The sequence below is a fragment of the Girardinichthys multiradiatus genome, chromosome 9 (genome assembly GCF_021462225.1).
Source record: "Girardinichthys multiradiatus isolate DD_20200921_A chromosome 9, DD_fGirMul_XY1, whole genome shotgun sequence".
Taxonomy (NCBI): Eukaryota; Metazoa; Chordata; class Actinopteri; order Cyprinodontiformes; family Goodeidae; genus Girardinichthys; species Girardinichthys multiradiatus.
Window position 1 is genome coordinate 10,654,315 of NC_061802.1, and position 25,496 is coordinate 10,679,810.

General features: G+C 38.2%; 1 protein-coding gene and 1 long non-coding RNA gene across 2 annotated transcripts; one reads left to right on the forward strand and one right to left on the reverse strand.

The window, feature by feature from the left end:
* Positions 1-4,880: 4,880 nt before the first annotated feature.
* Positions 4,881-13,820, forward strand: LOC124873408. The gene is made up of 4 exons (XR_007039514.1): positions 4,881-6,833; positions 8,908-9,029; positions 9,997-10,197; positions 10,309-13,820. It is a non-coding gene; the product is annotated as an uncharacterized LOC124873408 (long non-coding RNA).
* On the reverse strand, positions 8,904-24,534 carry acer1 (alkaline ceramidase 1). The gene is made up of 7 exons (XM_047374046.1): positions 24,503-24,534; positions 14,368-14,480; positions 14,107-14,221; positions 11,441-11,579; positions 10,293-10,430; positions 10,070-10,207; positions 8,904-9,081 (listed from the first exon to the last, which is right to left on the reverse strand). The coding sequence occupies exons 1-7, from the start codon at positions 24,525-24,527 to the stop codon at positions 8,904-8,906; spliced, it is 846 nt and encodes a 281-aa protein (XP_047230002.1). The 5' UTR covers positions 24,528-24,534.
* Between the last annotated feature and the right edge of the window lie 962 nt (positions 24,535-25,496).

Below are 25,496 nucleotides of genomic sequence, written 5' to 3' on the forward strand. Positions count from 1 at the left end.
GCTTTGATCATCCCACTGAGCACTGTTCATCCCATCATCTGAAAATGCAAAGAGTAAGGCAAAATGGCAAGACATGGTCATCCACCTAAACAGGTGGGGCAAGGAGAGAAGCAGCCAGAAGGCCCGTGGTAACTCTGGAGGAGTTGCAAAGTCTCACAGCTCAAGTGGAAGGATCTTTTGACAAAAAAGTTATTGGTCATTTACTTCACTAATCAGGCCATATAAGTGTGACAAGAAGAAAGCCACTATTATACCAAAGGCATCAAAAGTCCCATTTGCAGGTTGCAACAACCTATGAAGGGAAACAGCAAACATTTGCAAATGTATGTTATGATTCCAAGTCATTTCAAATGTTTCATCTAAATAGAAGTAGTAGGTCTCCTGATTGAAGACCCTTGTTTTATGAAGGTTCAAGTAGTGAGGACCCACTGCAGTGAAATCCCCACAGCGTCTAAATCTGAAGTGAGATTATCGCGCCTCGGCTATGTGACAAAAGGTCACCTCCGCTGGTTCTCCTCCTTCTCCTGCTGGCAACACTGATTCAGGCTGTCTTCCTGAGAAATGTATGGCTGTCAGATAAATAATCTCTCCAGATAAATTCTTCTGTTTCAAAAAGTAAACAAAGAAAAATGCAAAGAAAAATCTATTACTAGAAGAGCATAGTTAGGAAATTTTAAAAAGTGTTTAATTATCTGACAATTAATCAATTTATATGCATGTGATCAACTCTGATGTAATGAGTCTATTTAAGCGTCCAAATATATCCCCTCTGCTCTTGTTTCTCTAAAAAAAGTAGAAATTTGGATCCACACAAGCTCTGCAGGCGCTATCTCATGTAAATCCTGCCTCTTTTATTGAGCCTTGTTCTATTTATATTGTTATCTTAAGCCAATAAAAACAGAGGACTGTTTCCATAGCAGGAAACTCAAATGTCTACAGATACTAGAAAAAACATATTTGCGGGGCAGTGCTTGGCATAGTGGTAGAGCGGGTGGCCCATATACAGAACCCATATGTCCTCAATGTATCTGTCTGTGGTTCAGTTTCCAACTTTGACTTTCTGAATACTGTGAATGAGGGCCATTAATGCCACAAAGTCTAAACAAGAACATTCATTTATTTAAGAAAAACGTATTACATCATTTTGTAGCATGCATGTATAATACCTGGCACTGCTTCCATCTGCTCAGCTGTCAGTTTCTCATTATCTTTTATGCTGCTTCCTGTTTAAATTAAATAAACACGTAAAACAAATACTGCACTACCTGACAGTTCTTGTTTAAATAAGTCTGAAATATTAAAAGTACCATGAATGGTTAAAAGAGCTTAAACTCCTATTTTAGCTACCTTTACAATAAAAAATGTGTGGGGATCAATACAGTCATTCAAGGTTTTCATATTGCACACAATACTATGCATTTATGCATATGAAGCCCACCTTGACACATGATATTTATTTTACTTGTGAAACTGGAAACGTGTACATTAGGTCAATTTATTACACACAGAGTGATATATTTAAAGCATTTAGAGTCATATTCAATAAATTAAAATAGATTTTTTTTTAAATAACACTAAGAATTTATAAAACATTCAAAAAGCCCACATTTCTGTAGTAAAAAGGTTTTATTATTGGCCTGACGTAATATTCTAATCTTAAATATTATGTTTTCATTAGGCTGAAAGCAAAACATCCTCATAATTAACAGAAATAAAAGCTTGAAAACATAGTTTGCCCGTGGTTAATCTATATAATGTGTTTGACTTGAATGGGTCATGACTTACAAGCTTATAAAAACCCAAAATACACTTTCTCAGAAAAGGGTTTGGGATAAAAAATTTGGATTTTCAATGAAGAAGTTGAGGAAAAGAGCCAGAAGCCAGAAGCTGGCTGTTCACAAATTGCTGTATCACTGTTCACGCTGAGCCTGGTTCTGGTTCTGCTGGATGTTTCTTCCTGTTAAAGGGGACTTTTCTTTTCCACTGTCGCTACATACATGCTCGGTGTGAGGGAATGCTGAAAGTCAGTAATAGAAAACTTTTTATCTAATTTAAATGATAAACTGAACTTCACTGCATTGTTTGATTAGGATCACTTTGGAATTTATATAATTGAATTGGAATCTGACTGTAAGATTGAATTGAGGTTTTTTTGTAAAGTGACTCGAGACAATGTGTTGTGAATTGCTGCTATATTAATAAACTGCAATGAATGGTACTGAATTGAGAGTTGAGTGGAAGGAAAAAGTGTGGCCTGTAGAAACAACAGGGATAACTGCAGTCTTAAGAGATGAGAGACTGGAGATTCACCAGGCGTGGACTGCAGCTGGAGTAGGTACTTTAAGAACCAACAAACCATTTCTATTTTAAATACATTTTCACTGAGTGTGCGTAATACACCAATTTCTGAGAAACTAATTGCTAGGTTTTAGTGGCTGTCAGCAATAACAATCAAAATCAACATATACATTAAATACGCCAATGTTTGAAATGAATATATAATATAAATTTTACTTTTTGAATGGAATTCTTTTATTTCACATAAAATAATTTTTGAATGATATGCAAACTTACTGACATCCCTCGGTAGATCTCAGTCTATCAGCAAATTGTATGGCTTAGGTGTATTTTTAGTTGAGTGCCAACAATATCTTTTTTGCATTGGATAGCAGCAGGTTTCCAAATTGCTGGATGAACCTCTGCTGTAATTTGAGTTTTCAAATGTCTGCACTTTAAATAAATTATACTAATGGCATTTGAACAATCAGAATTCAGACTAGCATAACTTCCTCAACCTCCTCTGAAAACACAGGATGTTTTAAAAATGACCAATAAAGCGAATATTTATACAAAAAGCTTTTTTTTTTTTAATTAGTGTAGATTTTGTAGATTATATTCGATTTTTTTTCATCATAGTGAAAAACAAACAAACAGATAACCACACTTCAATCAGCTTCTGAACTAATTCAGTGCATGTGTTTCGTTTTATAAACAGAATTTTCACTTACCCAGGATAACAAGCAGAACACCAGACCTCAGACTACTATTCTGTTGCTGCCCTCTAGTGGTGAACATTTTGCACGTTTATTTAAAACCTGCTATTTGTTTTCTTTAAAAAACTTTATTTCGACATTTTTAGTTACAACATTAAGTTGATCAATTAACATTCTTGACACAGGGATTTTTATTTACCTTATTTACTGAAAATTGTTGAATCTCAAAGGTTTCAACTTTAAAGTTCAGCATTATGCTGCAGTAGTCCATCTTAAATGGAACATGTCCACATTCAATTGTAATTTTGCTTTTAGGTACACAACAGGACATGTTAAAATATAAAGTTATGTCTGTGTTTGTTACATAATTTAAATCCTTGTGACTCTCATTTTTCACGCATAGCGTCAGAAGTTCATGACTACGCAAGAGGGATGAATGTCACATTTATTTTGAGCTTTTAATTATGACATTTTAAATGTTTTTCAGGAATGCAATGATAATAAACAAATTCAATGTATTTTAAAAATAAAATAAAATAAAGTACACAAGTTTGATTTATTTTCAGGGGGGGGGGGGGGGGGGGGGGGGGTGGGTCATTTTCCTTTATTCAAACAAAATTTAAATTAGAAGAATAACCTATCATTTCATTAGTTTGACTGAGGTCAAGGACTTTCCAGAAGCTTAATCTTAGTCTGCTTTATCCATTTCAAAACCGATTTTGATGTGTGTCTGGGATTTTTATCCTGGTGAAATAGCAAATTGTCTCCCAGAATCAATCATTGAGCTATTGAATTTGAGGTGAGGTTGAAAAATTAGGATGTTGTCCACATTCGTCTTTATATCACCAAGTTTGTGCGATGCACCAGTACCAGTGGCAGCGCAGCAGACCTTAAGCATGATGCCATTACCATCAGATTTGACAAGTATGGTTTTCTAAAACTTCACCCTAACTTCTCCAAATAATGTTCTTGTCATGGTGACCAAACTGCTCTATGTTGGTTTTTCTCCAGAATGCATAAGGGTTGTTCAACTGGGTAGCTGCAATTTCACTCATGCATGAGCTTTCAGCTTACACCAGGCTTTAACCTTGGTGGTTCCTGGGTCCTTCTCGAACATCATAATAAATGTCCTTTCATATGAAGGGGAGAGTTTGAGTCAGGTGGTTGAATCTTGGACACGATTGGGATCCCAATGAATAGTTAAAGCAGTTCAACATTAAATTTGAATGTAATGAATATTTTGTGGACAATTCCCAAAAGCCAATTGTGTCCCTGAAAACCAACCAATTTAAATTAGCTCTACCATTTCTGATGCGAGGGGCCAAACATCCATCCAGTGTAAAGCCAGGAGCTTGCTATTAGATACAAAAACATGGTTTCTCTGCAGCTTGTTAAGAGAGAATTAACCAAACATTATTTGTATTTAAGCCTATATGGATAATTTTCACTGTCTGGTTTAGAGAAAGTCCACAATAACGTCAAATTTGGTCACCCAATACTAGACAAGTTTAGCTATTTTTTGTATAATCATTCCACCTTGACAAAAGAACAAAAAAAAAAAACAGTTAAACAAAATGAATGACTTTGATACCAATTAATATTGTTCATAAACTTTTTATGTGTGCTGTTCATCAGTTCTGAACAATTAGTTTGGTTCTTGCGTCCTGTGTGTGTTGTAAGGATGTCTATAGAAATGGTCTATTGTTGTATTTCTAATGTGCCTCAGGAAAGATCACATGAATAGAAGCACAGTCTCCCTGAATGTTTTCTAAACATCATAAGACGTTTTTTGTTGTGTTGATATTTTGTGTTGTTTCACCTTGTCCTGCTGCACACTTTATCAAAGACAAAGACCAAACAAAAACTTATATATATGTATTTCTGAAATAATGTTTTATTCAAAGTGAGACAGCTCAGCTCACATTTCACAATTCATTCTGGCCCTAAGGACACAGCTGTAAACCTGCTGCACACTCAGATATTTTTCAAATAATATGCAAACACATTTCTTTGTGGTGATCAACTCCAGGACACTAACAAACAAACACTAAACCTACAGGAAAGCAAAACCTTTATTATAGAAAATGTCTATATGTAATATTAATATGAAATAGTCCCCAAAAAGAAACCAAAATTATATAAAAAACTCATAAAAAGAAATTCAGACTTACAGGTTTTTCACAAAACTACTACTTTTGACAAAACAACGTCAGTACAAAAAGATTAAATTTTCTTAAAACAGCATATCATTTCGCACACATCAACAGGAGAGCCACTCCAAGGTAAGACACCCTTCACAGTCAGCAGTCATTTGTTTGTGTTAATATATGCCATATACAGTACTTTGACTTATTTTAGGTTTACATAAGTGTGAAATAGGTGTGAAATAAAAATCATGAAATCATAATAAACAGTTCGAAGTCAAGGTACTAGAACACAGTGGTTGAAATAGAAAGATGTAAAAACCTCAATAACAGGCATAATTTAAATCAGTTATATTACCAAATATTAGATTTTAAGTCTGGTATTTCTGGATTGTGATTAATAATTTTCTATTAAAACTAAAATGTATGTACATTTGGTTTTTAAAATCTACAACCCAGATTGGTTAATCCTGCAAAATGGGTCACACTTAGATTTTGAATTGTATTTAGAAATCTGTAACATTAAAACTGTTTATCTTCATTTTTCTTTTTTTAAAATCTTCTTTTAATGTATGTTTATAGTTTGCAGTTATGTGCAGCACTTTGTTTCAGCTGTGGTTGTTTTAAATGCTTCATAAATAAAGTTGCTATCATACATTCAGGATAGTAAGATGTTACTCATCATATCTATGGACAATTTTATATAAAAACATAAAAAATGAACAAATTAGAAGAAATAACCCCCACCGAAGCTCTTGTAAGCATAAATTATCAAGAAAATACACAAATACATGATAAAGTATTACAATAGACAAGAAATTAATATCTGTAGTTCAAATATAAAACATAATTTTAGTGTACAAGTGTCATCACCAGTGCATGCTATCTTATGTTTGTCCGAAGGAGATTGTTGTCTCATGCAAAAATCAACAGGTACTTCCTAGACATTCCTGCACCTCCTGCAGAGTTGCTATTGTCCTCCGGATTGCCTCTCTGACAAGTTTCTGTCTAGTTATTTTATGTTTTGGAGAAACATTATATTTTTTAAATGTCACGTTTGTTGCATATTTTTTGCCAATCACTGAATGCTATCTTTACTGTGCATTAAGCCATGGGTTTGTCATGTATCTTTCTCCTGACTTACAACTCTTAATAACTGGATCCTGGTGATTTTGTTGCAAACTATGCCTGAGCTAAAGGATGTCCTCAAAATCCTCCAAGGACAGTTGGACGCATTGAAATAAAGATCTCTTTCATCATCTCAAGATGGCGCTCATCTTTCACCAGAAACAAGAAAATGTAGCAACAGCACTCTTCTAGCCTCCTGTCTGCTTCAGGGTTGATTTTCAGACTTTTTTGGTGCTTTTAAGACAATTAAAGGAATAGTTTCAATGCATTAGCAGTCACAATTTTATCTGCAATTAACAATTTTCTAAACAGCCTTGGACTGCATTAACCCATTTAATCCCACCGGTTACAATAGTGACTGTAAAACAAATGTTTAATTTCTAAGGCTATAAAAATGATACTGAAGGATCTGTCAATACATTTCCAGGACATATTGAAATAATAAAGGGTCTCAATGAAAAATGTGCAGTGTCGCATGTTTACTGTAAATTGTCACATGACCAGAGCTGTTTACTTCCTGTTTGTGCCAAGAGAAAAGGATGGCTGCAAGAAAGCTCCTAAAGAAAAGGTTAGTAAAAGATGTTAATATAAAGATATGACATAGACTTTTGGTTCACATCATGTTTAAGGTGTCTAGTATTGATATATGCATTTGGAATTACTCAACTTTGTTTAATGTGGTTATCGAACTCACAAACATGTCACTGGCAACAATAGTGACCGGTGGGATAACCTATTGTATCTACATGCTAATACACATAGACTAAATGTTCCACCTTACTTTCTGCTGCTACCTAACTTTTTGACCTACCTAACGTTTGACCTACAGTTACAAACAAACAGTACTTTGGAGTCTAGGAAGAAAAGCTGAAAAAAAAGTTTAAAATGTCCTAAGTGTTCCAGTTAATTTTTTACTCATTCAAGGCATTGCTTTGCTCTTTGTTCTACAACCTATTTTATTTTGTTGTTCAGTCAGTGAGTGCAGGCCTATACAAGATGCATGTGCAGCCAGCAACCTCTCTCCTAAATGTTTGCCTTCATGTTCAGTGTGTTCAGTGTATACTGCACTAAAAATGAATGTGTTCAAATGAATTTTGTACTCAAAATGAATGAATGTTTTCAAATGAATTTTGCACTAAAGTAAGTTACACTAAAGTTGCAATGTTGAAATACATTGATGATTGTTGTTGTTTTTTGTCTTCACCTCAATATTCATCCCAGTATTCATATTGCTAGCCGATAGTATAAGACTTATATGTAAAGTATTCACACTACAACGAGAGAGCATTTAGAGGCAATGCTGGAACATTTAAAAGTGATAACTAGCCTTTGATATAAGGATTTAATACACTCTCGCTCCCACACACGCACGTATGCACACAAGCGAACACCCGCACACGCACAAACACACTGCACAGGTCAAATAGACCTATATTCAGTCTGTCTAGTGGTTGATACAACACAGTATCCCACCAGTCACAATTGTGACCAATCATAAAACACATTTTTTCACACACTTTTCCATGAAAAGTGTTAAAAATTATGATTGATTGTTTCAAAGGGATCCTAATGACACATGATGTGAATATTTTGTTTCTGGGAAAAATTTGGGATTAATGGATTAATAACTTACCAGAGAGTCACCCTAGCAGCTAGCTAGGCTACGGCTAATTTTAAAGAACATTTCTGCCATATCTCCAAATTGAAAAATATGTTATATTAACTCATATTAGCACCAATTTATACATGTTTACATTGCAAAAAATTAGCTTCAAACTCTGGTCTATATTCTTAATTCCTGTGTCATAAGAAACATTTTGCTAAGAGAACATAAAACTTTAACTCGTAAGTCAAAAGACAAGTGGGACTTGCTAATTGTTGTCATGCTAAATACTTGTTGCAATACTAACTGATGTTTCTTTCCATTTTATATATTCAAATGCTAAATACACATCTTTGCAGGAAGAAGTTGTACATCTCTTTGTAGTCTACTGGTTTAATGCTAAACGAAGCGTCAGAAGTGCTAATAAATAGCATATACCTGCAACTCTCACAATGTTTTACATGCGTGACAGCCATCTTGGATAAAGTTGGAGCAACTTGGAAATCTCTAACTTTCCATGTCAGAATTACAGCTTCAGGGAGTGCTGTGTTTGTACTTTTTGACAGGGAATTCTGAAAATACAACTCCTGAGTATAAATAGAGGTCAGTGTTAAGAATGTATAAAAAGGGTTTACAAGAATGTCCACATGAACTACAGTAAACGTTCAGAGATTAGAAATACACTTTGCACAGTGTTTAACAGAGTTTTGGTTTTGGTATAGTAAAGTTTTGGTAAGCATCACTTTGGTGCTAAATATGTTTGTTTATAAAGTGCTTGGAAATTATATTTTGGTGCTCACACTAACACTTCTACAGTGGAAATGTTAATATTAAAGTTTAATCCCTAACTAAACCAGTTACTCTCATATACATCTTTGATGTAACTGTTTTGGTGGCTGTAGATATATGGTTAAATAATAAATTCAGTCAAAGATATTACATTTATGACTAGGAGTCAGATACAAAGCCATTCGGAATATTTTGGTAGTAAAGTGAACGTTTGAGAATAAATTAATGATTTAAGTTAATGATTCGTCAGCACCGTTTCCGAGTCTTGAGAGAGCTGGAGAGGACAATGTGGGGGAATCCAACTGCCCATTTATCACAGGGCCAGTACTGCAGTCCAGGCAGTGAATAGGGCATTTCGTTGCTGGCATCCAGGTAAGCTATCAGCGTGCTGCCATAGGCAACAGCCATCACAATGAGAATATGCCTGAAAGACACATAAAGTAGACGATAAAATATGTACTATAATGTTTAATTTTTATTTTCTTTGAACTTTGTTGAACCAGGAAAATATCATCGATATTAAGAATATTTTTTAACAGTGTCTTGACAAAACAGACAGCAGTACAAATTAAGACAAATTACAATTATTACACACAGACACATAGATTTTCATTAAAAAAAATCAATGGGGCAAAACATCTATAGCCTGATTTCTCTGGTTCCAGGTTTTAAAAAAATCCTTTAAAAATATTCAGAGACACTGTATCACTAATTTTCAAGCCATTTGCCAACCTAGCGATGTGCAACATATTGCCTTTTTCTCCTTTTTAGAACTTTAATGAAAAGAGATATTTTTTAACCTTGGAAAAAACTATAGAAAGTCATAAAAACCATTTAGTCCAAATGTTAAGTTGAACATCCTTGTTCAGGAGCTCCTGGTAGAGAACAGAACTGATGGTTCCATCAATTGAAGCAAGTCATCCTGGTCCTGAAGCTGCCCCAGACCATCAAACTATCACCTCCATGTTTGAGTCTTGGTTTGATGTTCTTTTTTCCTAAAATGCTGTTACTTTTAAGCACCTTTCCATGTTTTCTTCACTTGTGGATAATGGTCTCACTGAGGTTCACTGAAGTCCAAATCCATAGAAATGACTTTGTAACCGTTTCCAGACTGATACCATTGACTTTGTTTCTAAAATTTCTTTAAATCATGGCCATAATTACTTTCGCCCAAGGGACCGGGTTGGTTATTGACAAACTTTTTACCCTAGGGATAAATTAAAAAAAACGTTTCCTTGTCTTTTTAAGGTTATCTTTGTCTGATATTGAACTTAATTTGAAATGTTACCAAAAAGCAAAAACAGACAACATCTTTAAGGAGGCAAATACTTTTCCACAGCCCTGTAGGCTGTGAGTAAAGATGAGTCTGATGTTTTCAAGAAGAAAGCAAAGCCAGTGGAAGGAGGTCTTACCAGATCCCGTGAAGGTAGCAGAAGTTTAACCGCTGCCAGAGACTGCAGCACAAACGGTCGCTAATCCAGCAGGAGATGGCAAGCACCCACAGAGCCACCGACAGCTTGGCGAGGCGTAAAGCCTTCTGGTCAGTGCAGCTGAGGTTAAGGAAAGACTTGTCACGCTGAAAGCAAAGCTACATGTTTTAAAGATTCACAGAATTATTTAAACTTTTTTTTTTACCATTTCATCTCCACAGCTAAGGTGTACAGAAGGTGGAGGCCAAAACAGTTCAAGGCGTAGGCGTTTGCTGCAGGTTTGACAAACGATGACGCAGTGGTGATGACGGTAATCAAAAGGACGAGGCGGGAAAATGTAGACCTGTGGTTGGGGAATTGTCGGAGAAGCATTAAGCAAACATTTAGGAAGATTTTGATTCAAAATCACATGATGCTCAGCAAGAAACAAATGCAAAGCTTTAACAAAGAAGGAAGAAAGACATATCAGCATAAAATTCTATCCTGTGCTTTATTCTTTAACATCTCCAACATAAGAGGCTGTATTGCTTTAAAAACTGGAAGAATCATTGGATTGATTAATGTATTCATAAAAAATGTTGTCTTTTGAGGTTAAATATTTACATGGACTCTAGTGCTGTTTTTGCAGTGCTTTTGTGTCACAATTAGGCGAATACTGCAGCAATGAGTCTCTGCTACAGTGGTGTCCAAAGCTTTGGCACCTTGAACCAAAATCAGCAAGTGCAAAGTACTCAGTGGCTATAATTTCTTTTTTTTTCCAATTAAAAACTGCAAAATTATTTTTCTGTGAATTTCTTTTGGCAATAAATTTAACATGCAATATTTTAATTAGACAAAGTAGTCTAAGCTTTGTAGAAAACAAATTATTGTAGGTGTGAAAAAGGGTCATATATATTTGTATTAAGATGTATTAAGAAATGCAATTTTGGGTTGAATGTTTTCTATTTTGTTGTTCAAGAAAATGTTTTTAGTCCACTGCCAGCAAGAAAAACTTTCATTGAAAACCCTTTCTGTATTTAGCCTAGTTTAATGAATGTGTGCACCAAAGTCTCTCTGCCAAATTGTTACCTTTCTTGAACTGTGATTGGGGGCCACACATAATTATTCCAAGGGCCACACTTTGGACACACCTGCTCTAGAATAAATCCAGGTGTGTGGCTGCCTCCTCAGCCAGCACAGGTTAGGTTTCATGGTGTGCAGAAAAGAATCCATTATTCCTTCTTTAAAGGGTTATTAACGTGTCTCTGTGTGTCTTGATATAAAAGTGAAAAATACCAGAAGACCTTGCGCTAACTTGTTGTAGGGTAGGGCAATGATTTGTCACCTGGTTCGCAGGTACAAAACTAAACTTACCTGTCTTTAATGAAAGAGGGAAATAGTTTACGAGGGAACCAAACTGCATATCCGACAGCCAACACCCACAAAATGGAGAGCTCATCCAACATCTGGCCAACGAAGCTAAGAGTCATGTGGAAGTACGCTGAGAAAACTCCTGCAGATTACAGAATAACAGACTCTATTATGGGAAAATACCTAACAAAAAATGTTGCAAGATGAACATATTAGAATTAATGCTGTGGATTGGTGTGGTTTCTACATCTCAAAGAGTTACAGGTTGGCTTTTACATCTATATTGATAACAATAAATTAGAGAAGATGGCTACAACACATGCAAATATAAGACTACACTTGGGTAGGAGGGGAAATTTGACCCATGTACAATCTTAAAATGGGTCCCATACCAACTATATTATCTTTGGTTTTCAAAAACTTTATTCAAATTAAACTCTTGTAGATACACATAAACATTTTAATAATTACCCCAACAATCTGAAAACTGCTGTAGTAAAAAACGAACAAAGTCTATGATACTTTCTTCAATATTTAACTTTTATATGGTTTTTAGTATATATTTGATAGTTTTACTATCCATGCAGCTCTCCAGCAATATTAGCAAACTTGTTCATATGTGTAAAAAAATATTTGAGGGTTTGTTAAATGTTTTAAATCTTAAATGACATTAAATGACATCTGACTCTGAATGTTTGAGAAAATTTGAATACATTTATTTTGTGGAAAAAAAGATCCCCCAAATGATTTAATGTTGTTTACATTGGCACCACAATTATAGGTCATGCAAAGTAATTCTTGTAAAGCAAATAAACTGAAGCATTTTGTCTTTTTTAAACTGAAGAGTAGAGCCAAGATGTGATTCCTCTTCGCCACTCTTCAGAAAGTGGAAAGACAAGAGTGCATAACATTAAAGTAAAGCAGATGTGTGTTAATGTTTGTAAGACAGCAGATGACTGCAAGAAACGAGTTACTCACCAAAACTCGCTCGTATCAACAGTCATAGCAACAAAAAATGGTTTAGACAAGTCTAACTGTAACAAAAAAAGCTGGAAGAAGATCCAAGTTTATACTATCACCTTGCATAATGAGTAGGAGGGTGAGGGAGGTGAAAGAAATCTCCATCTGGCATCTTAGGATCAACAAGTTTCCATAACAGCTGGTAGACCCTATCTACAACAAATTGTCTGGAAACTGCCAGGAAAAAAAAGCAATTTCTGTTCTACCATCACAAATGTGAACAAGCAGATGTTTTAAAACGCTGCAAGGACTTTAACTGAACCATGTGCTTTGGTACAATTGGGCTAAAACCATGCTTTACAACAACAAAAACTGTATTTTTGTTTGGCGTGAAACAAATAAATAATATCAATAATATGAATAAAAGCACTTAATGGTCGGAACACCATCTGGACCCGGAACATCTCGGCTCCAGGTGAGGAAGGCTCAACAGAGGCTCTTCTTCCTTAGGAAGTTAAAAAGGTCCTCTAGAATACTCGAGAACTTTTACAGAGCCACAATAGAGAGCTCCCTGTGTCTAAGTGCAACAGTGTAGTACAGGAGCTGCACGGCACAGGAAGGAAAGGACTGGACCTTCATGATTAAAACAGCACAGGAGATTGTGGGACGTCCTCTCCCTGATCTGGACCCCATCCACACCAGACGAGCTCAGAAGAAAGCCAGGAACATCACTGCTGAACCCTCCCACCCTGCCCACAGCCTGTTTGTACGGCTGCCTTCAGGAAAGCGGTACAGAACCATCAGAACACGGACTAACAGACTGAAAGACAACTTCTTCCATAAAGCTGCCAAAGCCATCACTCCCTTTTAGAGTTTCATACTCTAATACAATCCAACACCAAAGCAGGTCATTGTATTATGCCTGCACCTTAGACTCTGCATAATGTTGCATTGTCAATCACATACTGGACTCTGTATTATATACTATCCTGCTGGTTACTGCACTACTTTATACACTACCTAATACTGTGGCCTGCTAGTCATTGCTATGCATATTATATTTTGCTTTATTGCACTACTTACAGCACTTTATTGCTCATCAAGGCAATTACATTTTATCTTATGTTTTTGTAACATTGTGTTGTGTTGTTTTACTTTTATGCTGTGGAAGCTTTGATCTCCCAAATGAAATTTCACCATTTCCCTCCAGCACAGCCCATTGCTGTGGTGGAGGGTATGTAATGCTTTGGCCCTGTTTCTTTTAAAAGCCACTGGGAACCAAGTTAGAGTGTGTGGCACCATGGATTCTGGCAATATGTTCAAAACTTTGGATTTTGTGCCCCCATTGGAATAAATTCAATCAAAGTCATGTAGTGTGACATAATGCGACTGCAAGAAAAAATAAATTATATTTAAGATCTTTTACACGTCTTTCACGGCGTTCTTTCACAAGTTTAAAGATATATCTATAAATATATGCAAACCTCTGAAACAGTTGCAATAGATTCATGTGTACACAAAATCCTTACTGAACTAACAACTCGGAGGAGTAATAAATCTTGCAACCTTACTTAAATATATTCTGTGAAGGTCAGCAAAAATGCTACTGCCCAGGGAAGATACGTTAATAATGTGTCAAATGTCTTTTTGCTGTGTTTTTTTAATTTTACTGCTACAAAAAGAAGTAATGTGAAATAAAATGGACTTGCCTACAAAAATCATCATGATCCACACCACGTGGATCCCCAGGTTCCTCTCTTTGGCATAGGGATGCAGCAGATAGAGCATGATTGGTGAGACAATGAAGAAAAAAAAGCTGCTGACCTGCAGGGAAAACAAGAGATCAACAAGTCATAGGGTGTAGAATGACTGTAAAGTGTTGTCCATAGCTGGGGGTATATTACTTTAAAAAAATCATCAAACTATAATAACTAGTCATTCTTGCATGATGCACTGTGTAAGAAGTTTACCGTGTTGAAATACTCCACGACATGTTCTGAGTATCTGTAGTTGTCTTCACACCAGTCAAGTTCTGAACTCTCATAGGCGAAAGCATTGGCAATCTTTTCACTTGAATAGAAGCCTGAGAGGCAGAGAAGAAAGACAAAATTAGTAAAGAAACAGACATCAGGTGGAGCACACCTGTCCCTGTACACATTTAAATCATGCTCTGCATGCCATCTCCGTCCCAGCTGAACATTTAAATATGTGGTTTATGAAAATCAGCTTTCCACCCCCTCTGTGAGATGATTTTATGTCATTATTTATTTTTTGTGGTTAGAACTGTGAGAATACAATAGTACAGTTTAACATAATATTTTTTCCCTTTACTTTGCACAGAGCATCAACAATGCATTTACAAACAAAGCAAATCCAAAGTATTCGTACTCGTCGTATTCCGCTTTATTCGGGACCGGGTCGCGGGGGCAGAAGCCTTAGTAGAGACACTCAGGGTGTAGTCACACCAGGAAAGTCCTTTGGTCCGCTTGTTTGGTCTGGACCAAAACCGAACTTTATTTTTTTAATTTGGTGCGGTTTGTTTTTACATTGTACTTTTTGCAAGTAAACGCGGGTGACGATCATTGTTCACATTGGACAGAAATCGGGGACGGGACAGAGCACAGACCCGGAAATTGAGGAAAACATCTGTAGACGTGCTGCGTTCAGCACCTTTGTTCTGCATATTTGTGCCGTTATTAAAGCTGCAATATTATTGTGAGGTTGAAGAGCAGCTCATTTAACACAGACTTTGAAACGGTCCATTTATAATGTTGGAACCCCGTTGGAGAATGCGAGCTGAACGCCGACGTTCTCTACGTGCCTTGTCCCACAACAAGCCAGTAGCGTTGCTAAGCAACACACAGCTTATCAGGTATGATTACCTTACAACACACACCTTTGCTACCGGCTACGGTGGCTTTTTATGTCCAAAGAAACGTACACATTTTGTAGTTGGTTCGGATCGGGGCAGGTTTGTATTCAGACCATAAGCGAACCGCACCAGAGTCCATTTGGAAGCGGACCGAGACCACCTCAAAAATTGGGTCTCGGTCCGGTTGTTTGGTCCGGAACAGGGTTCACTTGAGTGTATTCACACTTGCACACTTGCACCAAGGGGGGAAACGAACTCTGGTTCGTTTAAAGCGGACCAAAAGTGGCAAGGGTGAATACACCCTCAGACGTCCCTCTCCCCAGACACCTCCTCCAGCTCCTCCAGGGGGATCCCAAGGCGTTCCCAGGCCAGCCAAGAGACATAGTCCCTCTAGCGTGTCCTGGGCCGTCCCCTGGGCCTCCTCCCGGTGGGATGTGCCTGGAACACCTCTTGAGGGAAGCGTCTAGGAGGCATCCAGTTTAGATGCCCGAGCCACCTCAACTGGCACCTCTCGATGTGGAGGAGCAGTGGCTCTACTCTGAGCTCCTCCAGAGGGTCGAGCTCCTCACCCTATCTCTAAGGGAGCCACCCTATGGAGGAAGCTCATTTCAGCCGCTTGTATCCGGGGTCTTGTTCTTTCGGTCATGACCCAAAGTTCATGGTCATAGGTGAGGGTAGGAATGTAGACCAACCGGTAAATCGAGAGCTTCGCTTTTCGGCTCAGTTCTCTCTTCACCACAATGGACCGGCACAGCGTCCCCATTACTGTGGCAGCCGCACTGATCTGTCTGTCGATATCCCGCTCCATTCTTCCCGCACTTGTGAACAAGACCCTAAGATACTTGAACTCCTCCACTTGAGGCAGGAACTTCCCTCCAACCTGAAGAGGGCAAGCCACCCTTTCGGTCAAAAACCATGGCCTCAGACTTGCTGATCTTCATTCCCTCCTTGAGCCGCCACCTTAATGTGGTGGAGGGGTTTGAGTGCTCAAATGATCCTAGAGGCTATGTTGTCTGGGGCTTAAATGCCCCTAGTAGGGTCTCCCATGGCAAACAGGCTCTGCGTGAAGGGTCAGACAAAGAGCGGTTCAAGACGCCTTCATGAGGACCACACAATTGAGACATGTGACGTCGCCCAGTAAGGCAGAGCCAGGGTCCCACCCTGGAGCCAGGCCTGAGACGGGACTCGTCGGAGAATGCCTAACCCGGCCGCCCCAAGCCCAAATGAGAGACCAGCAGGGGGAACCATGAGGGACCGGTGCACAGAGGATTGGGCAGTGGACAAAGGTGGAGACCTCAACTACCCGATCTCCGGATGCTTAGGCTGGCTCTAGGGACGTGGAATGTCACCTTGCAAATCCAGAGTCTCAAACACTCGTGGGTCTTTGTGTTTATGGTTCTCAAATGGTTTTGAATTTGGATTCCAATTGTGTTTATTATTGTCACTAATGGTGTTCCATACTGGTTCATCCCTTTGTTTTAAGTTTAGATTCTCATTCTAGTATTAATCTTTGAATTATGGTTCAGTTAGCTCAGAAGTGGCTATCTCTAGTCCCCAAGGACCAGTGTCCTTCATGCTTTAGATATACCTGCTTCAACACAGCTAATTCATAGGGACAAATTACCTCCTTAGATTGTTGCAAGGTTTTGCAGAGATCTGGTAGTGAGCAATTTGATTCAGATGTGCAGAACCAGAGAAACATCTAAAGCATGCAGGCCAGCAGAGCCTGCATTCACAAAAAACCCTAAGGCAAAATTAGCTCCTAGTGATGTCATAATTATACCTCGTGAAGATTAAAGTGATTCAAAAAGCACCTTAGGTCTCCTAAGATGAACAAATGTTAAGAGTAGTGAGGAGGACTTATAGTGAGCCTAAAAGTGTCACTATATACACAGAAGGACGATGTAAATAAGGTGCATAAATATTTGCTTTATTGTATATGATGATGTCAGCTGCCTAAAAACAAAAGTTATTTCTGTATTTGGTAAACCTCATCTGTCTCCCATCATTGTTGCAATCTTAGTCAGGTTGTGACAAAAGCAACATTTAATTTATCAAAACCTTTTTTTAGTTTTTGTTTATATTTTGTAGCACTAGTTATTTTGTAGCTCCCCCGCGACCCACTATGGAATAAGCGGTAGAAAATGACTGACTGACTAGTTATTTTGTCATTTCTTTCATTTCCTTGAAAGAAGGCAGACAGGAAATGGGAAGATATGCAGCACAGATCGCTGTGGCTGGGACTCAAACCAGGGCCAAACCCTCTGTATACATGGGCCGCGCACTTTACCGCCGGCCAGCACCGCGCCCATTTACCCTAAATGTTTAACTTGGATGTAATTTTGATTTTCTCTGAAAGCAGGAGACAGCACAGCACTTGCACAGGGTTTTCCACAAGCTTTTAATGTAAAATTAGTGGTGGACAGGATGATAATTTTAATACTGTATTATTGTATATATGCTATAAATTATTTATTATTATGTCATTTAATTTGTCTTTTTTAAACATGGCTTAATGTAGAAACATTCTCTTTGTGAAGTATCTTGTTTGTTCAAAGCTTTTGTGTAAATCCAAGTAATATTGTGAAATGGTGGTATTTTTATCATACTATCAGAATCCCATACAGGACTAGTAAGCAAACTAGATGTTTGCTTACTAGTCCTGGAGGAGGAATAACTTACCTCGTCTTTCTTTAAGAGATCCACACCCTAGAGGGCCGTCGCATAACTATAAACTTTTTTATACTTAAAGCACCGACGGTTCTGATGTGGTTCAGATCCCTTGCTCACTTCACTGAAATTTCTAGCAGTCCCGTCAGGAGAATGTTTTTAAGAAACTTTCAAGGTACTTTGAAGGTCTGTTAACTCCACCAACTAATACATTCATTTTTTACAGGTAACCTCATTATATTCCTCTGACTGAAATACCTTCATCCAGAGATACTAAATAACAAAACTGGCAGAATCTTCTAGATACTCTCAGGATATTGGCTTTCATTGTGGTCAAAAGTTTACATCTACATCTACATCTACAGGAAATTGTGCTCCTTCTGCGGGGAAATAGACAACCTGATGTCTGGTTACTCTATCCAACAAGTTTTCCAAAATCTTTATTGTATTGTTTGACAAGTATATTTCACCTAAATTATACAACTCATTAACATGGATTTTGGACATTACCTTCTATGTTTCACCACAGACATGTCTCTTTTCAAGTTAATCATAATCAATCAATCAATCAACAATCATATTCAACATCTTCTTGCTACTGAGTCAGACGGCTGTTGATTCCTGCTGCTTAGATCTGCCATTTGGTATTGTGAAGCAATGTGCAGAGGAAGCAAAATGTGACCTAAAAAAAGATTGTAAATAGTGAGTTGAGTGTGTTCTACTTGCAATTTTGAAAACCAGGAGAATTAGTTACTTGTTGTGCTCATTGAATTAACAACCATTAACAATCAATGCTGATTTCTGCCCAGTCCCTGCATTCAAACTGTAATGGAATATGCTCACAAATAAACACTGTAGTATAAGATGCATACCATTTGTTCAAGCCTATACTTTCTGTCCCTGACTTTGCAGCAGTGCTCTTGTTTTTATTAATTAAGGATCAATCCTGTGAGCTAAACATCAAACCTATCTGTGCTCGCTCATGTGTATTATGCTTTTATTTGTCTGCGGACATCATCCTTTAGAGCATATAGTCTTATAAGCGGCATTTAAGAGCAACGTTTAGAGATGTTATATCTGAGGGTCGAATCCTCCCAATCGGCTCCTAATTATCATCCCCTTTTTGAAGCTTAAATGATGGAGATTAAATCCTGAATGTTAGGATATTGCAGATTTTCACTGTATCCGCAATGGATTACCTGAGTCTTTTTTTCCTTTTAAGGGGGAAAGAAAATACAGTGATGCTCTACATGGGCAATGCATTACTTGTAAGTCAGGGAAACACTTGGAAGAAACACATTCTCAACCCTGATCCCCAGGAGCCACTATCCTGCTTGTTAAGGTGTTTAACTGCTGCTATACTTCTGATTTCAGGCTTTTGCAGCGCTTGATGACATGTTGAGCAGGTAATGGAATCATTTTAATCAGTTGTGCTAAAGCAGAGATGAATCTAAAACACGGAGGGTTGTGCACCCTGAAGACCAAAGTGGAGAAACACTGTTTTAAAGGACTCTAAGGAACACAAATAAGATTAAAAGGTGCTGTATGACCTTTTGCCATCCACCCATTTTAAATGAGCTGATAGCTTCACAATGAGATTAATCTTTCACTAAATACACTCCCTGTTAATCACTGTACATGGGCCATATATCTTGTACCTTTCTGTCAACCTGTCAAGTAATTTGTTCTTTGTATTTACAATTTCTCTCTAAGAATAATGCCGACACTTCTGTCCACCTCCACACACATCCACACACACACAAACACACACACACACACAAACACACACACACACACGCACGCACGCACGCACACACACACACACACACACACACACACACGCACTTTCACAGTCATACATAATGCATTCAATTGCATATGATCTCACATGCATAGGGTGTGTATTATCTTGCATGATAGTATTTGCTCGGTGGAGGCAACAAGTCCTGAAAATATTATTCAGGCAGAGGGAGTCAGATGGTTCTCTCAGCAATTCTGATCACACCTCTTTGGGATGTATTTGTTTCTTTCTGGGCAGTTTCTATACCAGGCGGTGATGCAATAATTTAAAACTGACTTGATGAAGCAATGGTAATAAGCCCTCATCAGATCAGCAGACAGGTTGTGTTTCCTGAGTGTCCGTAGGAAGTAGGTGTGCTTTTTTGATAATGGCAGTCGTGCTAACATCCCATTTGAGGTCTTCTGTCATGTGAAATCCCAGAAATGTAAAACAGGAGACCCTCTACCTTTTCACCCTTGATGGTTTAGGGCGTGGGGTCCCTCTTGTGTTGCCTAAAGTCAATAAGAACTTCTTTAGGTTTCTTGACATTCAGGGTCAGGTTTTTTTCCATGCACCAGTTCAATAGTGTGTCAAGCTCCTCACTGTAGGCAGACTTCTTGCCTTGGGAGATCTGACCCACTACAGTTGTGTGATCTGCAAAAAATATTATTTTATTTTACAGATGGAGATAAAGAGGGGTGGAGATATTGTCATGTATGTGGATGGATTAGAGCAATGGGCTAAACATGCAACCTTGAGGGGGAACCTGAAGTGAGAGACAAACTGGAACATAGATGAGAGCCCAGTTTCACTCACTATGGGCGGTCAATCAGAAAGTATTTTATCCATGTGCTGAATGTGTTGCTAAGGCCCAGGTCATGGAGTTTGGTGGCTAACCTGCTGGGGATAATAGCAGTGAATGCTGAGCTGTAATAAATGAAGAGAAGTCTCACACTGGTCTGTCATTTATCAGGGTGTGCCAGTGTTGTATGAAGGGCTGTTATGATAGTGTCCTGTGTGGACCTGTTAGACCAGTTGGTATACTGATGTTAGTCCAGGTTAGGAGGGAGGGCAGATTTTATGTACTTTTTATGTGTGGAAGTTAGCGCCACAGGTCGATAGTAGTTTAGGGTGCTGATGTTTCTTTGGCTGGGGACAGGGGCAATGGTGGCAGTTTTGTAGTAGGTTGGTAGCTGTGGACAGGAACCTGTTAAAGATGTCAGCGAAGACATCTGCAAGCTGGTGGGCACAGTCTGATCACCCTTCCTGGGATCCCATCTGGGTCATCTGCCTTCTTGGTATTTACAGACCTAAAAATATGTCTCATATCCTCTACAGCGACAGTGAGTGTATGGTCTGTGTCAGAAGGAAGGGGATGGTCCTGTTGTCTGTCAAATCATGCATAAAAGTGATCGGACGCCTCAGCCAAGGAAACATTGATGTTTGTAGGTGGTTCAGAACCAGTGGCGGATGCGGGTCTTTCAAGGAGGGGAAGCTCAATTTCAAGATCGCTGATTCGCTCATTTCGCTGTCAATCAAAAAGAGATTCAGCCTCAGACAGATCATCCAATCATCATGCAGAAGCTGAGTGTCCAGGCCCCATAGACCCCCAGAGACGCTGAGCGTCCGATGGGCGAAACAAAGCCCAGCATTTCTGCTTCGCTATTGAACTCACTGTTTAAAGCTCTGTGAAGCTGCGGGAATGAGTGAGAGGAAAGCCGCGTCGTTACCAGTGATAAGAAGCTGATTCTGAACAAAGGTTGAGCGCGTTGTAGCGCACATTTAGTCAATGACATGTACACACAACAGTATATATTTGATCACTTATTTTTTGACATTTTAGGGGAAGCTGAGCTTCCCTTGCAGTCTAAGAGCAATCGCCACTGTTCAGAACTGCCTCTGTGATTTGTGATGGGCTGGGTACACTACCACATACGTTTTGGATCTCTGTTGTTGAAGGGATTTTTGATCTCTACTTTGAATGCACTTTTTGCCTACCTGATGCCTTCCTTAAAGTTGTGTCATGCCATGCTATACAGTGCTCTGTCAGCTGATCTTAAAGCCGTCTCTCTCCCTCAGCAGGGCCTTACCCTCCATGGTCATTTAACGTTTCCTGGTGACAGGATTGGACACGTGTTGATGGCAAGACTTTCAATAAATGTCTTGATGTAGCAGAGCACAGCATAAGCCTATTAATTCACATTTTTACTGAAGAACAGAGACCAACTAGTCTGCTCAAAACAATCTTGTAGTTGCAGTGATCCACAGGCCACCTTTTAACGGATCTAATGATACATTTTTTGACAATGGGATGATATGCCGGAACATGGTCAGACAGGCCAAGATGAGCAAGGGGGTGGTCTCTGCATCCTTTTGTGATGTTGGAGAAGACACAGTCAGTGTATTATTCCTTCTTGTAGCACACTTAACATGTTGGTCAAATCTGGGTAACAGAGTTTTAGGATCAGCATGATTAAAGTCACAAGCCATGATGAAAACTCCATCTGTATCCGCATTCTGTGGTTTCTCTATTGATGTTAGCACATAGCTAAGTACTAGTTTAGCGTTAATGTCCGGGGAAATGTAATTTGACATCACAACCACAACAGAACATTCCTGCGGCAGACAAAATGGTCTACATTTAACCTCCAGTAATGCCAGGTCATGTGTGCAGTGTTTGTCAATGATGACAGCATTTGTGCACCAGCTGTTGTGTATATAAATCCATCTCCATGGCTCTTACTAGATACTAGAGTCCTCAGTTGTATTGCTCTGGTAGAGTGAGCGTTCTGCTAGCTCCACCTCTGCTTCCGGTATCCTTGGATTTAGCCAGCTTTCTGTAATAATAATAATCACTGAGCGGTCTTGCATAGTTGACTGGGCTGATAATTTGTCATTCAGCCTCTGTATAACCTCTGCCAACATTTTTGAATATGAAGTTTTGTTTTTCTTTTCCTTTTGTCCTCCTTTTTTTTCTGACTGATTACCTGTGAAGCAAGCCTTGTTAAACAAACAATGCCTTTTGGAGGACTGATTCATGCCTGATCTTATCTCGTTTCTACATTAAATAACATGCCTGCTCTTTTTAGATTAGTCATACTGGATTTTCAATCATTGACTAAAGACAACAGACAGTACAGATATAACAGATAAATGTTATAGTTATAGTGATATGGAAATAAATTACAAAGCCTGATGAAAACCTGTGTTTTTGAAAACAGGTCAGGACACAGAGATATTTAATATAAATTTCAAATATATTGGCTAAAATCACACACAGGCATATCATATTAGGTGCAAATGATGAGAATATGGGTGCTTAGCAATTTGAGGAAGTTTGGCCGGTTTAAACCTCAAACATTTAATTTGGTGCTCTCCTGACGTCTTTTCTTTTGGACTTTGATCATTTTCCGTCTCTATATAGTTCTCAGAAAGAAGATAATAGCAAATTATTAGTCTGATAAGGGATTTAAAGATGTCTCAAATGAATTTGAAATCAGCCATTCCACTGTCCATAAAAAAATCAAAACAACTGCCAACATGTCCAGATCTGGCCGACTAGTTAAATTCACCCAGAAAGCAGGCCACAAAATGCCAAACTAAGTCTCCAAAAGCCCTACATTATTATTATTAATTACTACTTTGTATCATAGTATCAACACTTTTATAATACAGATAAGTGATAACGGAGTTTCTTCCACAATCAAGAAATTGTACAGAACTTGTCTGACAACATGAAGTAGGCTAAAAGCACCACATTGTGCCACATTTCATGATATTCAAGAACAGATGAGAAACGGACATCTGTCAGTCTGGAAACGGATACAGAGCTATTTCTGAGGCTTTCGGACCACAGTAAGAGCTACTTTTAACACATCATGAACAGTGGTGAACCTTCCTAGGAGTGGCCAGGTGCAATCACTCTATTATAATAATAATAATCATCTTTATTGGTCATTGCACATGTACATTACAATGAAATCTGTCCTCTGCATTTAAACCATTCCTTATAGGGAGCAGTGGGCTGCCATTGTGCAGCACCTGGGGCTAAGGGTCTTGCTCAGGGAGCTGAGGTGGCAATCTGTGGGATACAAACCTGGCCCCTTGTGTCTCCTCCAGAATGCAAACTTCCTGTTCTAACCCCTAGGCCACCACTCCATACTCCATACTCCATACCAGTAGAGACATGCAAACCTAGTCAGCTATCGTTAGAAGGGTTTGATTGCTTTGACATAAACATTTTTGCATTTATTATTGAGAAGGGTATAAATAATTTTCTACATGCCATTTTTTTAAAAACCAAATGTAAATAAGAACAAATACGTTTTTTTTTAAAATTGATTTTCTTTATATTATTTTATTACCTTGTGAGAGATGCCCATCTCATTTCCTACAAGAAACTAACGTTTTGGTTAAATGTTTTGTCAGATTGAAAAGTACCTTTTGAAAATAACCTGTAAGCAGGTATTAAACACTTTTTATTAAGCCCACGCTACTGTATCAAAAACGATGTGATATCCCAATCTTAAATGTGGTGTTTTCATTAGCTGTTAGCTGAAAATCATCATAATTAACGGAAATAAAGGCTTGAAAACATCAGTCTGTATGTAATTAATCTTCATCACGTGTTTCATAAATAAATTTTTCATTAATAGTCTTACTTATTGAATATATATATATATATATATATATATATATATATATATAGTTAAATTCTTGGGGTTACAGTTTTACATCAGCCTGGCTGAAAATAGGACCTACAAACTAAAATCCAACCAAATACCTGCAATGCTTCTCCTACCTCCCATGGTTGCGCTCCTCAGTGCTGCTCCGCTCCAGGTGGTGCAACAGGTGGATTTAACTGGGTGGAAGCGCTGGGTGGAAACGCCCCCGCTGTGACTCCAGGGTGTGACGTAATCCGTGTACAGTGCTGCTCCACATCGTTCATAAATGTAAAAAAAAAAAAAAAGTAGTTTTTCTTGCTTCTCCTTAATCGTAAAACGCAGATCAGATAAAGCGGGGTTGGAAGTAACCAGATGCAGCTTTCACCGCCGCTGAATACCTGCTTTCTGCCAGGTTGAGTGGAGTAATCCCAGGTTTTATCTTTGAAAAACAAACTTAACCGGTCGAGCTATTTCAGTATAAAGTATAAAAGCGCCCTGTGGGCGGTTCAGCTGGAATGGTGGAGGAATTTCTAACTGTGATTTAGTTCCTGAAAAGCTGGATATGCAATTTGTTAAAAAACGGTGTGGCTCGTCTTTCATTTTTATATTTGCCTCAGATAACGCTTGTCATAGTCTTCAGGCTTTCTGAATATCTTTAGACGTCCTTTCTTTTGGACTTTGGTCATTTTCTGCCTCTATATAGTTCCCAGAAGAAGTTTGTATGTTGTTTATAAACACATTTAAACCTGCCTTTCAATCAGTCAGCTGTAAAATGAGTCATAACTCAAGTAATGAGCCACAATTTGGTCCAAATCTGTCTGTATGTTATCCATAAACAAATCATTTTCTATCATGCACTCACTGCCACATAACAGTGCAGTTTTTTGCTATTAATATGGAGATTGAAAATAATGAAAATACTCTGATCTCATTTATATTTTAATTTATATGTTTATTATTTTTTAAGAGGCTATGTTACCTTATGCCCCATCAGCTCCTCTGATGAGACAGTCACAGGGCTAATAGTGAGAGAACAACCATGCCCATACTCATTCAGCAGGGGATTTTTGAATGGGCAATCAATCCAACATGCATGCTTTTGGACAACAGAAA